Source organism: Mangifera indica, chromosome 1 (assembly GCF_011075055.1).
Source record: "Mangifera indica cultivar Alphonso chromosome 1, CATAS_Mindica_2.1, whole genome shotgun sequence".
Classification (NCBI taxonomy): Eukaryota; Viridiplantae; Streptophyta; class Magnoliopsida; order Sapindales; family Anacardiaceae; genus Mangifera; species Mangifera indica.
In genome coordinates, this window is record NC_058137.1 from 14,601,610 (window position 1) to 14,617,420 (window position 15,811).

Sequence of the window (15,811 nt, forward strand, 5' to 3'; positions counted from 1 at the left end):
ACTTAAATAATATTCTTCATGGAATAGCGAAATTGCATAATAGTTTATGTATTCTAAAACTAGATAATAAAATTTTTAATGTGTAAAATAATAAACGATTAAAATTGAATTATCTAAATACCAAGTATTTATAGTATTGCAAGCTAGATCATATAAGATCGAAACATATATTATGAGTTCTTGAATAAAAAGTCTTGCAATTATTTAACTTTCATTCATATAATTAATACGAATCATATGTATTAAGTAAGATGGTCGAAGCACCCTTCACTGGATACAATGAAAGAGTGATTGACCTGTTAGTGATCATATGCATCAACGTGTGTAGGACCATGACTATGTATAACAGATATGAGAAAGTCTACTTCGTCGCATTCACGAATGACTTAAATATATATAGTTATGTGTTTTACATGAAACATAAATCTGAATGTTTTGATAAATTCAAAGAATTTATGAACGACGTAAAAAATTAACTTGGGAAACAAATTAAGGTACCCTAAAGTGATTAAGAAAGTGAATACTTGAGTGTTGAATTCAGAGAATACCTAAAGAAAAATAGGATAGTATCTCAACTCAATCATCCTGGTACACCACATTATAATGGGGTATTTGAGCAAAAGAATAGAACCTTAATAAAAACGGTTAAGTCCATGATGAGTTTTATCGATTTCTTATGTCTTTCTACGGTCATGTCTTAGAAATTGTTACGTATAAATTGAATCATATCTTATCTAAATCTATGGATAAAACTCTATATAAGTAATGAACTGGACAAAAACCAAATCTAGATTACTTGAGGGTATGAGACTGTGAAACTTATGTTAAAAAATTGACTTCGAACAAACTGAGTGTTAACTCTAAAAAGAATATTTTTGTATAAGCACACGAAGGTCACTATGAAATACTGTTTCTACCACTCGAAGGGGCAAAAAGTCTTTGTTGCTTATACCAACGTGTTTCTTAAGAAGGAATTTATTCTTAAGAAAACTAGTGGGAAAAAGGTAGAACTTGATAAAAATCCTATATCACAAGATACCATAGATATTAGACAAGACAATGTGTCATCATAAAAGGTTGATCATGATGAGAAAGTTCCTCTACTTCATGTGGAACAACCTCAGCACATACAAAAGCTACGTAAGCCTACACAAATATGTCACAAGCTAGAGAGATTTGGTTCCTAAGCCCTATGATGAGGCTATTTTGAGTCAAAATTCTCACAAATTTTTGAATATCATGAAATTTAAAATAGACTTCATGTATCAAAATCAAACATGAACTCTAATAGATGCACTTGAAGAGATAAAACCCATAAGGTACGAATGGGTTTTCAAAAGGAAAACTAATATAGAAGGTAATATGCATACCTATAAAGTCTGTTAGGATTATGCTTATTATAGTTGTATACTATAATTATGAAAACTTCCAAATAGATGTTAAAACTATGTTTCTGAACGGTAACCTTGTAGAGGATATCTGTATAACGCAAACTTGATAGTTTTGTTCTTACTAAACAGGCAGATAAAGTATATAACTTGCAAATGGTCGTTTATCGACTTAAGTAGACTTCAAGAAGTTGAAATATTTGTTTTGATGAATCATTTGAGAGTTCAGATTCATAAAAAAATGAAGATAAACCATGCATATATAAAAATATCAGTGCGAGCGTGATTACATTTTTGGTATTATATGTCCATGACATCTTGATTATTGAAAATGAGATACCAAACTTGCAATCAGTAAAAACTTAATTATCCAAGTGTTTCTCCATGAAAGATTTAAGAAAAGTAACCTACATTCTTAGGTTTAAAATTTATCAAGATAGAGAATGTAGAGTGTTGGGCGTAAGTCATGCATGTACATAGAAAGAGTATTGACTAGATTTTATATGAAAAAATCTAAGAAAAAATTTCTACATATGTCACATAATACATATCTTTCAAAAAATAGGAGTCCAAGTACACACTCTGAGAGAGAAAAGATAAGTACAATCTCATATGCGTCAGCTATAGGATCACTCATGTATGTTATGTTATGTACAAGGGTTGATGTCTCATATGTCTTGAGCATTTTAGTAGATATCAATCTGATTTACGTGAAAAACATTGGATAACTGTCAAAAACATCATAAAGTACTTGAGAAGAACAAATGATATATTCTTGATTTACGGAAAGGAATATGAACTCAATATTAAAGGCTATAGTGATATCAATTTTCAAACTAATTGAGATGATTATAAACCCATTAAGGGTTTGTGTTTTATTTGAATAGTAATGCAATTAGCTAGAAAAGTCAAACAAAGTATAATAGTTGATTCTACGATAGAGTTCAAGTATATTGCCCTTTCAAAAATGACAAAAGAGATTGTACGACTCAAAAAGTTTATGAGTGAACTTAGAGTGGTTTTTAGTATTGTCGAGCTGATTGAGGTTCGTTACAACAACAATAGAGTGATTGCTTAAGCGAAGGAGCCTCGATCTCGTCAAAGGTCTAAATACATACTTAGACAATCTCATTTAATCTAAGAGATTGTTCAACAAGATGACATACAGATAGTAAAGATTAATACAGATAACAAATTAGCTAACTCATTGACAAAACCTTTATCGCAGTAGAAACATGATAGACATGTAGCAGAATTCAGTATTAGATATATGACCAATTGGCCATAGCGCAAGTGAAAGATTGTTAGGGAAAGTATCTTAGAGCTAATCATCTTTGACATTTGTAGATGTAATTTTATATTTATCATTAACAATAAGATTTTTTTTTTTAAATTCTATTCATATGTATTTAATTATATGATAGTATGAATAACATGTCTTAGAAATGTTAGAATTGTGAGAAAGGGATCAGACAACTGATTATGAAAACTTTATATACACAATAATCGCTCATTCTAGAAACGTTTATAATTCAAACATTACAATAAACAAGAACGCATGTAATGATAATATAATTATCATAATGTTGAGTGACCCTATCAAAAGTGGCGACAATTCTCACGTATCGAAGATATTGTAAATAACTTGGTATAACATATGAGTGTACATTGTAGACGTGTTCACTAGAGTGACCGACTAGAGAATATCTATATGGATAGTTGTTCCAGTGTCTATGGAATAAATTTTCTAAATACCATAATGCATGTGATCCTTTGACTTGAAGTCACTAGACTATCTAATATAAAGGTAGGTATGGTTTGACATAATTCAACAAGCTACCGTAATTACGGTCACTATAAAGGTAGTAATCGACTGTATCGGGAGATACATGAAGACTATGGTTGATTAATATATAATTTGTCACTTCTGAGCATATGAGAAGATATCTCATATAAGAATACTAAAAAACATTAATGACTAATTAAATTAATACCCACAATGGGATAAAGTTATAGTTTAATCAGTGTTAGTCATTAATGTGTATCAATTCATATCGAATAACCACTAGATAGAATCTGTCTTACCCTGGAGAGATATTGGTTGATAAAATGATTAAATTGCACGTAACTGTTATGTTGTAAACCTTGACTAAAATACTCGTTTTAAAACATATTTAAAATAGACATATAAAACAACTGTAGGGTATTTTAGTTTTATACTTGTGTTGGCGGTCCTCCAAAAAAAAACAAATGTTATCCAACCCTCATGAGGTGAAGCCTTAGTATCCACACAAAATACAAAAATGAGAGTTGTCCAAGAAGAAGACCGCTAGGAGTGTTGGACAAACAACATGTTCACGAGAAGAGAGAATTTTATAAACCTAGATGACAACTCAAGTTTCCGTCAATATGCATGTGTATTATGTGTGTTGGATCTCTAATGTGAATAAAATATCTTTTTATATAAAAATACACATTAACAATGTCACACAAGTGTCTCACATGCATTTCCTCCAAGCATTCACGACTTGGATAATAAATGTCAATCGTGTTATGCTTCCATGACGCATAGTGTAGTCGTGCCATGCTATGCATGAGCAACATCAATACCACCAAGTACACGTGGTCGTATACTTCAACTAAACATGATCAAACCAAATCTTTCAACCCAACAAGCAAACTCGATCTATTCACGCCTTTCTCTCTTTCCTTAAATACCAAGATTGTCATAAAACGATTCTTGTCTCTTGGTTTGAATCAACTCTTATATGCATGTGATCCGTAAACTCTTTATCGAATCAACAATGTTTGAATTCAGATTGAATTCAGACACATATCAAGATTGACCTATAACAAAGTGTTATAACCACTCGAACGACAAAGTGTCAATGGACATCTCTTAAGCCTTTATAATATTATAGTTACGTGCAATTTAATCCATTTGTCAATTAATATTTCTTGAGGCCAAGACATAAAAATGTATCTATTGTAGTAGTTTTTCGATATGAACAGTACACATTAATGACTTACATGAATTAGGGAACAATTTTATCTCACTGTGCCCATAGATTTGAACAATTATGATTGTTATTCATTATTTTTATATGAGATATATTCTTCTATACTCAAGAGTGATGTATCCATTATTGATTAACCGTAGTTTTCATGTATCTTACGATATGGTCATTCACTACCTTTATTATACTCTAGTTATAGTGTACCTTTATTATACTCTAGTTATAGTGGTACGTTAAATAGTGTTAAACCACGTCAATCCTTATATGAGATGATCTGGTGACCTCATGCATCTTTGATGTTCAGAAAATTTATTTCATATACACTAGAGCAATCATTCATATGGTTATACTCTTATAGAACCAGTCCAATGAACAAGTATATAATATGCTCCTATGTGTTACACCAAATTATCCACGAACAGCTTCGACACATAATAATTATCGCTCCCATTTGGTGAAATCGCTCAACACTATGATAATATTCTCATCATTACATACGCCCTTGTTCATTGTAATATCGAGATTACAAACATTTTTAGAATGAGTACTTAACGTATACATTCTCACAATTAGTTGTTGATCTCTTCGTCACAATTCTACCGTTCTAACGGTATATTATTCATACAATCATATAAAAGATATATATAAATTAAACAATAATTAATTTTTTATTAATTAATGAAAATAAAATTACAATTACAAATATCAAATTCAATTGACATTAGAGTATTTATCCTAACAACATGTACTTGAATTTTTCAAGTATTGTCTAGCTAGTAAAGTTTTTAAGGCATTCTTTGGACAGTATTAGTTATTTGAACTTGATTTTTATTATTATCGAAACATCTAAAAGTCCAACAAACAAATTTACGTCTAAAAGATTGTCAAATTATATAAAGTTCCCCATATGATACTCTTTGATCGAGATACTAGATTTGTATATACTTTTTGGAGGTGTCTACAATGACCTTAGGCATAAATTTGCCCTTCAGTGATACATGTCACCTTCACACGAATGGTCAGCAGATGCGGACAAATCAAATTATATAAGACATACTATGAGGCAGTTGTATGGACCATACAACCATCTTATGGAATTCACCAACAACAATAATTACCAGGTGATGATTAAGATGATGCCCTACGAAGCCTTTTATGAAGAAAATATTGAAAAGACGAAAACGGATTTGTTGTGGCGGGGGGGGGGGGGGGGGGGGGGGGGGGGGGGGGTGGGTGTGTGGTGGTGGTGTTGTTGGTTTGCTTTTCTTTTGATTGTAACAAAAGACTCGTAAATGCCCTCTGTGAATTCAATTACGAGGTAAAATATGTCATTATAGCATTGTTAATTTCTCAAGCCTTGATATGTTTGGTTCCACCTCTTGCACTACCAGGCCCTAACATATGGAGCTCCACGCCACTCCACTTTTGATGATGGAATGGTGGAGAACTGGCACAAGTCCCTATAACTAGACTTCCAAAATTGGATACAAAATAGTGGAATGATGAGAATGAGTCACAGCTAGCAAGCAGGTAAAAAATTAGCATAATTAGAAGTAGCTTCCAGGGACAATAAAAGAAAACAGATCAAGATAATCAGCAATTTGAGTTACTGGCAAACTTAACCGGGGAAATCCTGAAATCAATCAAGCATCTACATACAATTACGAGGATGAAGATTGCTCCTCCAGGGACTCTTTCACTGCCTTCAAGAGTCTTGGCATCAACTTCTGATTTGTAACAATGATACCTACGTGAAGATCCAGATATTTTCCCTTCGAAAAATCCAACGGGTTCCCAGCTGTGTCTGAGACGACACCCCCAGCTTCTACAATAAGTTCATTGACATGCCAGTTTTATCATAAAAATAGATTATGACTAAAAAATTCAATTGCTATTACAGTTGATATGGATTATTATATCTTTACATATACTGGGGATATAAAGCAATACCATAGAAATGAAAAACAAGTTTGTTTTGTCAAATTTGTAAAGACAAAAATTCAGCATGCTCATTGACCCTCTTCACTTCCAGATAATTATATGAAAATGCACTAAAGGAGTGATCATCTACAATAAAAATTGTTGTATAACTCTCTCTAACATGCGATCAGCTAATATGCAATGCAAAAGAGAACAACTATATCTTGACAAAAATTGAGTAGTTAGCCTAGGGGCTTACGCAAAAGACAACATAACCAAGCAGAGTTATTTTTTGATTCACTTATGTCAGATGGGAAAGTATTGTATTAAACAACAAGGTCAAGAAAACACGGATTGGAAAGGGTTGGGACTAGGGCTGGAAATTTCTTAACACAATCCACTTATACAACATGAATTTGACATGGTTTAAGGTTACTCTCATACATTTTGACAAACTCAATTATTAATTATGTTGTGTTTGGGTTGAGAGATTCTAAACCCGCTAATTTGTTCAGTGACACTGTACTGGGTAGTCCATATAATGCCATACCAAGACATACCTATAATTAGCAGTGATTATTGAAATGACACGTACATACATATTGACTATATATGTGTTTTTTGTCTAGACCCATAATGGGATGGGTCAATTCAGTGTATCACATAAGTCCTTACCCTCACCCTTTTATATATATGGCTGGTCCAGACTGTCCGGTAAATCATTATCATCCTATAAAAATAAGGGCAAGGGGTAAATTTTACTTTGCACACACCCTAGAGCAAATTCTCAACTTTACTCCTGCAACAACAGCAAAAGATCAGTATTTTCATTTGTACATGCATTTAGGTATGAGTCTAGAGTGTTTTATACACATGTTGAGAACAAAAAGCTTAGGACTTAGTTTAGTTTTACTTATAATTCTAACAAATAGTATATCTTGTTGAGTCATTTGTGGATAGAGGAAACATTTTTCTAACAAGGTGATTGAACAATATGTTCTTAAAAGATTCTCTAGGACTATATATATTATAACAGTATATGTATCCATATTTGCATCTCAAAGACCTTCAGAAAATCTTGGAAACTAAAATCCCTTGGTCAATTAAGATAATAATAAGGATTTTATCCTTTAAAAGCTCTCATTCTGTCTTCCAAATATGAGCTCATTATAGGTAGCCAAGATTTTGGATAAGCAAGTCAACTTATTTGAATATCAACTTCAAAACAATTTTTTGTTGTATCATTTTTCATTCTATGTTTACAATATAAACATAGGCATAATTTGTAAGTTTAAAAGAGAAAAAAAAAGAAGGAAAGTCTTAGCCCCACTTCTTTTTCATTGTTCACACTCCAATCAAATAAAAATTGAGAATCTTTCTCAGATCCACTCTTATGAGTTGTTTAAATTTTCTTCCCCATTAATATCCATATCTTCTCATATCAGTAAGAAATTATTTTCAAATATTTCTTAGTATTTTTTATTTTTCTCATATTAATGGATCAAAGAAGAGGTCCATTGCCAAAAATGATTGTCAAAAAGATTCGAGAAGTAAAATAACTCATTCATGCAAGAGAACCTAAACAACAAAAGTCTGGACAAGAAAAATTTCAATAGCCAAGAATGGATTGAGTGGCAACTGAAAAATGTCAGTGGGAGGGGTGTTGTGCGGTGTTGTGGAACTAACTGTGAAAAATAAAACAAAAGTCTATAAGAGAGTAAGGTAGCAAGGGTATGAAAGAAGGATCAATGTGAGAGAATTAAGGGATATTGGTACTGTGTTAATATTTGATGCTTTGACTTTACATTCTCTTAAACATTTCAGGCATGATTTTAATATCATTGAGTTGCTTATTTAAAGCCTTCAAGTACAGCCCATAATTTCAAGACAAACTTCACTTAGAGACACTATTAGATAATAACAATAATATTGATATTAATTAATTAAGAAAATATTTTATTAGGATAAAATATATGAAATTAGGACAAAATATTTTATTTTAGGATAGTATATTTGATTAGGATAATACTTGAATTTGAAAGTTTGGATATTAATAGAATGTATAGCAGTAATTGCATTGAAGAGAGCAAGTAGAATAATATTGTTATTTGGGTGTTTTGGGGAGGCTAGGACCTCGAGAGGAGTTGACACCTTTTGTTGCTAACATAGCTTTCTTTTAATATTAATAATATTTGTGTTAAGTCACTAATAAATTGGTATCAAAGTTGTTTCGATTTTGAGGATAGGGAAACTTAATTTTGTGAAGGATGAGTGTGGAAGATGTTTGTTGGTCTGAGAACTCACAGAAATAAAGCTTGGGATATTAGAGAGAAAGGAATTTGACTTCGATATGGGAGCAATTAAGGACCAAATCCTGACTGTAAATTCAAGTCATTGGCAGTCTTGTTGGTGAATGAGGACAGATCGGATGATGACAACATCCTAATTATGAGTGACAAGGAGTGAGAGAAGAGAGAAATGGATACTTCAAATGCGACAGTGGCCTAAAATTGTAAATCGGTAGATCTCATCAAAAAATCGACTAGTTTTAACAAAGTTATTAAGCTGGTGATGGATCAAGAAAAGGAATCAATAGAATCTAGGGTTCAGTTGGTTGAATATAGTGATCAGAAGGAGAAATTAGCTTATTTGGGGGCTAAATTGACAGATTCCGACAACTTTCAACTATTAGAATCCATTTGTTTATCGGGTGATCTGATTTAGTTGGTGACAAAAACAAATTAGGCAACAAATGAAGAAGAAAAAAAAGATACATTGATTGTTGACAAAGGAGACTAAAAAAAGGAGGAAGTATGTGGTAGACTTTTTCGATCATTACTGATAATTAGAATAATGGGAAAATTGAAGAGTTTTTTCAAATTGGATAGAAAGAAATGTTAAGATGAAAAAGAGGTGGTTTTCAAAAGGACAAGTGATGTTGGATGATAATAATCATATTAGTTAATTAAGAAAATATTTGATTATGATAAAATTTTGAGATTAGAATAAAATATTTAATTAGGATAATATTAGAATTTTAAAATTAAGATATTAGTAGAATAAATAGAAGTGATTAGATTAAAGAGAATGAAGAGAAGAATATTGTTATTTAGATATTTTGGGAAAGCTACAACCTTGAGAGAAGTTGACACCTCCTATTCCTAACACAGTTTTTTTCAATATTAATAATATTTGTGTTAGGTTCCTAACATAAACATTTCTTTTAATCTCATAAAGCAAACAACTTATAATGAGAAAGAAATAAGGAAAGAAGAGTTACAAACTTACAGTCGTTACCAAAAAAATAATAATAAGAAAAAGAGTTACAGTGACAGAATTTAAGGATCTCAAACTAATTTTATAATTAATGCCTTCGATTCTACAAAAGGCTTTAAGACTTCATTAAATATTTATTATGATGAGTTTTTAGATAAACTCATTCGGTGAAAAACCACCAATTAAACACATATATAATACTCCCCTTGAGTTTCCACCATATACAAATAATTTGTTGATGCCTTGTATCATTTGTTAAGCTCATTTACTTCAGGGTTAGGTTATCATTTATTAAGCTCTTTAATGAGCTTTACAAATATATAAACATTGTCTACCTTTATGATTTCATTAAATATTATTATGATGAGTTTTTAGATAAACTTATTAGGTGAGAATCCACCAATTAAACACACATATAATACTCCCCTAGAGTTTCCACCACAGGCAAATAATTTTGTTGATACCTTGTATCATTTGTTAAGCTCATTTACTTGAGGGATATGAGCTTAACAAATATAAAAGAATTGTCTATCTTTATCTCTTCCTTATTTGTCTCATATTTTCTTTTAATTGTCTAAATAAAGGGTCTTGAGTGAATGCTTTATATACATAAAGAAATTGGAAAAAGAAAAGTTGAAAAAGCTTTGAAAGGTTTTGCCCCATCTCATATTACTTGCAAATGGAGCATGAGATCGATTTTTAAACTTGGGGTACTGTCAAGCAAGTAGACAAAATTTAGGTATCAGATAGTTTTGTAAAGCTCAAAAGTAAATGCATGTAGGTAGAGCACATAGAGAAAAATATCTATATGTTTAATTCCAAATTGTTAAATAATTGGTATCAAAACAGACTCATGACTCAGTATAGCATGACCATCTCACAAGAAGACAACATTCGTAAGGTGGGAAGTTTGTCACATCTCACACATTACTAGCAAATGGAACTTGAGGTCCCCATAATTAACTAAATCTCTACAAGCTTGACCAAAGAGACAACATCTACTGGAGTTGTTACATATGCCCTAAGGGAACATCTTAAGATGGAAGATGTGTCAAATATTTTCTTTTTGCAGTAATTAAGTGGCTCCATTTGATATTAGATAAAATGTCACAATCATAAGCATTTTGAGTAGAATGTCATTACTATTTGAATGAGTTAAGCTGCATAAAGTGTTAAATGAATCATGCATGTTATGAATAGAATAATGAATCAAGTTGCCATTGATTGTTTAAACACATTTAGCAGGTTGAGTTGTGCTACAACACAAATATGACCCACCTAAAAAATGAGCTATGTTGCTCATTTTCACGTCATCCATTTAATAATCATTTTTATAAGTTGTGAAACCTTTGACATAAAGCTGAATTTATCTCTCATTTGACAGGACACAATTTTCACAAGCTGACCAGTTTTTCCTATCCTAATTGAGAACATCTAGTTAAACATACAAAACATCCCTCCCTACCTTGACGGGAGTAAGATTGGTCAGATTACCCCAACAAAATCAATCAACCAGCTAATCATTGTCATCCCAAAATTATGCCTCAAGTTAACACAAATAAAAAAATAGATGGAAGAAAAAAAATATGTACCAGTCACAACAATGCACCCAGCAGCGTGGTCCCAGATTTTCTCACGATATCCTTTGAGGGGAAACCGCATATATATGGCTCCATCTCCTCTTGACAGAGCACCATATTTTGCCTGGCTGTCAATTCTAACTGGGGGTGTTTTCACACCAAGTTTCTGTTCATGAATGCAGCCTTTTTAGTAAAAACATGCAACCATAAGGAGCAATATGTAAAGTGACCGGTAGAGAGAGAGTACTTTGGCAATGGAGCTAGATAAGCCATGCTGGGAATGTGCTTTTTCATATGACTCAAAGAATGATGCTTCTTCAGAATTTTCAATGGTAGTGACTTGTACCTGAAGGACATAAAAGATGTTGAGTGATATTTAATTAGCTATAATAATACTTGCAACAGTGGTAACATAAGCACCAACCTTCACAGGTGAAGAACCATTCAGTGATTGCATATAAGTTCCTGCTCCAACTTCCGCATAGAAAAGGCAACCAACATCATTATTCGAAGATTTCTGATAATCACCACAAATGGATGCCAATGGAAGATTCGGACAAGCCAGGACACCCAGCACTATGTTTCCTTCATCAAGTAATGCTAACGCAATAGCATATTGATCTCCTCGTACAAACCTAAGGCGCAATTTGACAAGTATAAACCAATAAATAATGGTTGGCTAACTAGAAAAAAAGAACCAAAATTAAAAAAATCAATTGCGCTATCTCTTAAAAAACTAAAGAAAACAGTATTATCTTCCAACTTTGCTCATTTAAAAAAAGTAACAGTTTTCTGACTTTCTTAGCTCTTGAAGAAGTTAAGTGAAATTAAAATTAAAGTAAGAAAAACACCCGATGTAAGTATCTAATGTCATACAAATTGTATTATCCCACAAGAAGAAAATAAAGTAAATGGTAAGGGTGATAGAGATTATATAGCATCAAGAATGTCTCAAGCTTGTAACTATATCCATCAAAAGAGTGTGAAAGTCCAACTTTGGTGTTAAAATTACGAGTTTAACTGTACTCAACATAGTATGTTTTCACCTAAAGACATGTTATTGAAATTAACTTCATGAATTAATGAACCTATAATTGGATGGTTCATTGTAGAAGTACAGTATTCTAGCTAAGCATTTATAATTTATTTGAAATGAAAAAAATATATGTATCCACAAGAGCTCCTGAAAAATATTACAAGTAGGTGTTCACTGGTTAAGCTTGTTACTACACTAGAGATAAATTTTTAAATAAACCTCTTAAGGAACCCTATCATTTTCCATGCAGGATTGACTATTCTGAAATGCTCCTCTGTACACAACAAGACTCTACTTATGCTTTCAACTTTAACCAACAAAAAGAGATTCAGACACATGAACTTTTGAACAAAATTATTCCAATACCAAGTTGTATAGCATTGATTCCAAAAGTCTTGATATCTATCCTAAAGCAATAGAGAATCACGCAAAAAGCAAGGAAGAAAGAACAAAGAGAAAGAGAGGCTAAAGAAGTACAAACAATTCTTCGATAATTTAACTCCAATATATGCTTACACTATGACGTTAAACAAAAAAGAAGAACCAGCACATAAATGTAATCCAGCTAAGCCTAAAATCACAACAGTGTTTTTTCTTTAAACATAAAAAATAAAGAACTGAAAAATAAAAATTACATACCACTTCTATATTTACAAATTCAATAAAGAATTATCTTCAATTATTTTTTCTCTCTTTTGCTACCATAAAATGTCCTCTCTTCTGGCAGAGAAGACAATTCAATGAAATTTTTAAAGTGAAAAGACAGGATATGACTGCTGATGACACAACAAAATAAAGCCAACATGAAAAAAAAACACTGGGAAAAACTATTGTCCATTATTAGCCCAACAAAGGTCTTCCCAGGAAATTTATTGTGGCATTTCACCAGTAATTTTATAGCATCAAGTAACAGATATCATTGTGAATAAACAGAAATCCTAGTTTCCCATCCAACTGTACCAGCTACATACATATGCTGCACAGCCAAAAGCAAAGAATAAAAGCTTCTCAACAGCAGAAACATTGATGTAATAGACAAGAAGATTGATGCCCTATGCAGTGACACCATCTTGAAAAAAAAAAATTGCATCATATTCAACTAAATGCATATCAAGTTAGAATAAATGACTCCAAGCCTAACCACAACAAACACAAGAACTTCTCGCATTACAGGCAACAAGGAACTGTACATAATCAAAATACAATATTGCACAGGAATTTAAGTATTACGCTCACCCTTTAGTGCCATCAATGGGATCTAAAACCCAATGTCTGCCAACAGAACCGCCTTCAGATTTGCCACTGTCAATGGACCTAAGCACATCTTCTGTGGCTAATGTAGGAACACTATAAGATCCATCACTAGTTATAGTTTCGTTCACAAGTTCTGTAATGCGTTTTAGTGTATCTCTAGCACCATCATTACGAAGATCTGTTGAATCCTATGGTGATTCAACAATATTGTAATTTCAGTTAAAACTGACATTCAAATAAGAAATGGAAACAGTGTCTGCCTTGTCTCCAAAAATTTCAACAGAAGTTAACATTTTCATACCTCCTCAGCTACTAATGAAAATGGTTCAGAAGGAAGTTCTCTCTCCAGTACAAAACTCACCAGTGCTTGTGAGCCTAAGAATCCCAGGAAACACGTTGATACAACAGCAATAAAGAATTAGTCAGCTGCAGTTCCCTTTGTTTCAAAACTAAAAGAGGGCAACATTGTGACACACCAAAATCACTCTTAGCATAATAACTTAACAAAAGTCTCTATTTGACTTGATGAAGGAAAGCGGAAAATTAAACAAACAGCAAAATGTGATAAGGACATTTCACATGTTGCACATCCAGACACAACAAGCATACCAGTAGAAAGACCAAAAAATGACTGCGATAAAACAAATGCATAAATCACACACTTCTTAACCATGTCTCATGGACAAGGCTATGAGAATAATAACTGCTGAAGAAATTAATTTACAGATTGTTAAAAGAAAAAAGAGAGAGAGAGAGACAGAATTGTTAATAATTATAAGCAGACAAAGAAAAAAGGAGATTGAACATAATCAAAATGTAAGAAAGTTGGAAGGTAGACCATAATCCGCGACTGTTACAGGACTTTCATCTGATTTAGATTGCACATCAGATTGCAATAGAACTTTTTGCACCTTCTGAAGAAAAAGAAGACATCTGAAATCAGCTTAATTGATAAAGAATTAACAAATACACCAGGAAAATCTATCATTTCAAAAAGAAGCCAGCATAGAAAACTTGATTGAAAAAATCTAAAAGCCTGAACATATATGATTATACTAAACAATGATTTACAGGAAAAGATAAATAAAAATAAATTATTTCCCACAATTTTCATATACCATGTTTTATATCTTCAATTGTTTAATCAAGCCACAAACTTAGATGGTCAAAAGCTAAAATGCACACCTGAATAAACAAAATAATTTCTTTAAAGCCAAGTACATCAAACCACAAGCATCCAACAAAATTACTCATAATTAACAAAAATGACAACATGGGTATTTTTCAAAACCCAAAACACGATTATCAGAAACACACAATAGAGAAGAGCAAGAGTTCAGTGCCTGGCAAAGTTGGGCGGCTAAAGAAGCAGCTTTTTTAGCAGCAGCAAGTTCCTTTACATAAGACATTTTTACTGAACGTACAAATGAAGAAGAGGTTTTGAATTGGGCTTTTGTGGGTTTGGAGAAGAGAGAGAAGAATGGACGCTTTGAAGAGGAAATGGGTGTTAAAATTTTTAGGCAATTTGGAGTCATTTCCTCCGAGTCAGGTGGGTCTTTGTATTGTATATATTGGTTGATTTTGTATCGGTGCCAAATTATTGAGGGTGATGAGACCAATTGAAAATTGACTGAGATAATAATTGATTGGTTTATGCGACCAACAGACTAGACAAACCGGGCAATGCCCGCGATAAATATCTCAAGGCTGAAAGACTTATTCACACCTAAGGTTTAGTGGAATCATAATTTTCATTTATCAATTTTTTAAAATTTAAATATATATCTTTATATTCATTATTAAAATTATAAAAAAAATATCATTTAATTAAAAATATTTAAAAAAAACTAAAAATTAATCTTATTTTTCCCTTTAGTTTAAAATTTTAATAATTTCTCCTAGAGAAGGTCTGAAAAGTGAATATTTCTATCTAAGGTTTTTTTCTTTTCTTCTCCGACGACTATTTCTTTTCTAACCATCGGTGTTCTCTCTCCCTTTCGGTCTCTCTCATCATCCTTAAGCAAAAAGCTGGCTGAGGAAGAGTGACTAATGTGTTATAGGGACAACTACTAGAAAAAGCATGTGATAAGAGAAGTAGCTTGACAAGTTACAGGAAGGCCACTAAGTAATTTCATCAAATAGGTGATGTGCACTATCCCAAACAACACCACACAAGTCACCATCGATCACTGCTACAATCCAAAAACAAACAAACAAACCATACAACACTTTAAAAGCTTCCAATAATCAATCAATTAAATAAACACTGTAAAAAAGATTAAGGGTGAAAGATGAACAAAGCAGAACGAGTGATAGATGGCGGAGGTCATCGATAATGGA

At 32.2% G+C, this 15,811-nt stretch overlaps 1 protein-coding gene across 2 annotated transcripts; it reads right to left on the reverse strand.

The window, feature by feature from the left end:
• Positions 1-5,925: 5,925 nt before the first annotated feature.
• LOC123223973 (SAL1 phosphatase-like) lies at positions 5,926-15,079 on the reverse strand. Of its 2 annotated transcripts, none has more exons than XM_044647472.1 (8): positions 14,815-15,079; positions 14,310-14,385; positions 13,773-13,846; positions 13,454-13,659; positions 11,606-11,816; positions 11,429-11,527; positions 11,194-11,347; positions 5,926-6,209 (listed from the first exon to the last, which is right to left on the reverse strand). In XM_044647472.1, the coding sequence occupies exons 1-8, from the start codon at positions 15,004-15,006 to the stop codon at positions 6,067-6,069; spliced, it is 1,155 nt and encodes a 384-aa protein (XP_044503407.1). In that variant the 5' UTR covers positions 15,007-15,079; the 3' UTR covers positions 5,926-6,066. The 2 variants fall into 2 exon arrangements, with proteins under 2 accessions (XP_044503407.1, XP_044503402.1); XM_044647467.1 differs by having other exon boundaries at positions 5,926-6,230; positions 14,815-15,073.
• Between the last annotated feature and the right edge of the window lie 732 nt (positions 15,080-15,811).

What these genes read in the sequence shown, in the direction of transcription:
- LOC123223973 (XM_044647467.1), bottom strand. Translation starts at nt 15,006, where the DNA reads ATGACTCCAAATTGCCTAAAAATTTTAACACCCATTTCCTCTTCAAAG. An exon ending in TAGCCGCCCAACTTTGCCAG is followed by an intron (nt 14,386 to 14,814) that starts GCACTGAACTCT and finishes CTTTTTCTTCAG; the next exon opens with AAGGTGCAAAAAGTTCTATT. An exon ending in TGGGTGCATTGTTGTGACTG is followed by an intron (nt 6,231 to 11,193) that starts GTACATATTTTT and finishes AACTTATTGTAG; the next exon opens with AAGCTGGGGGTGTCGTCTCA.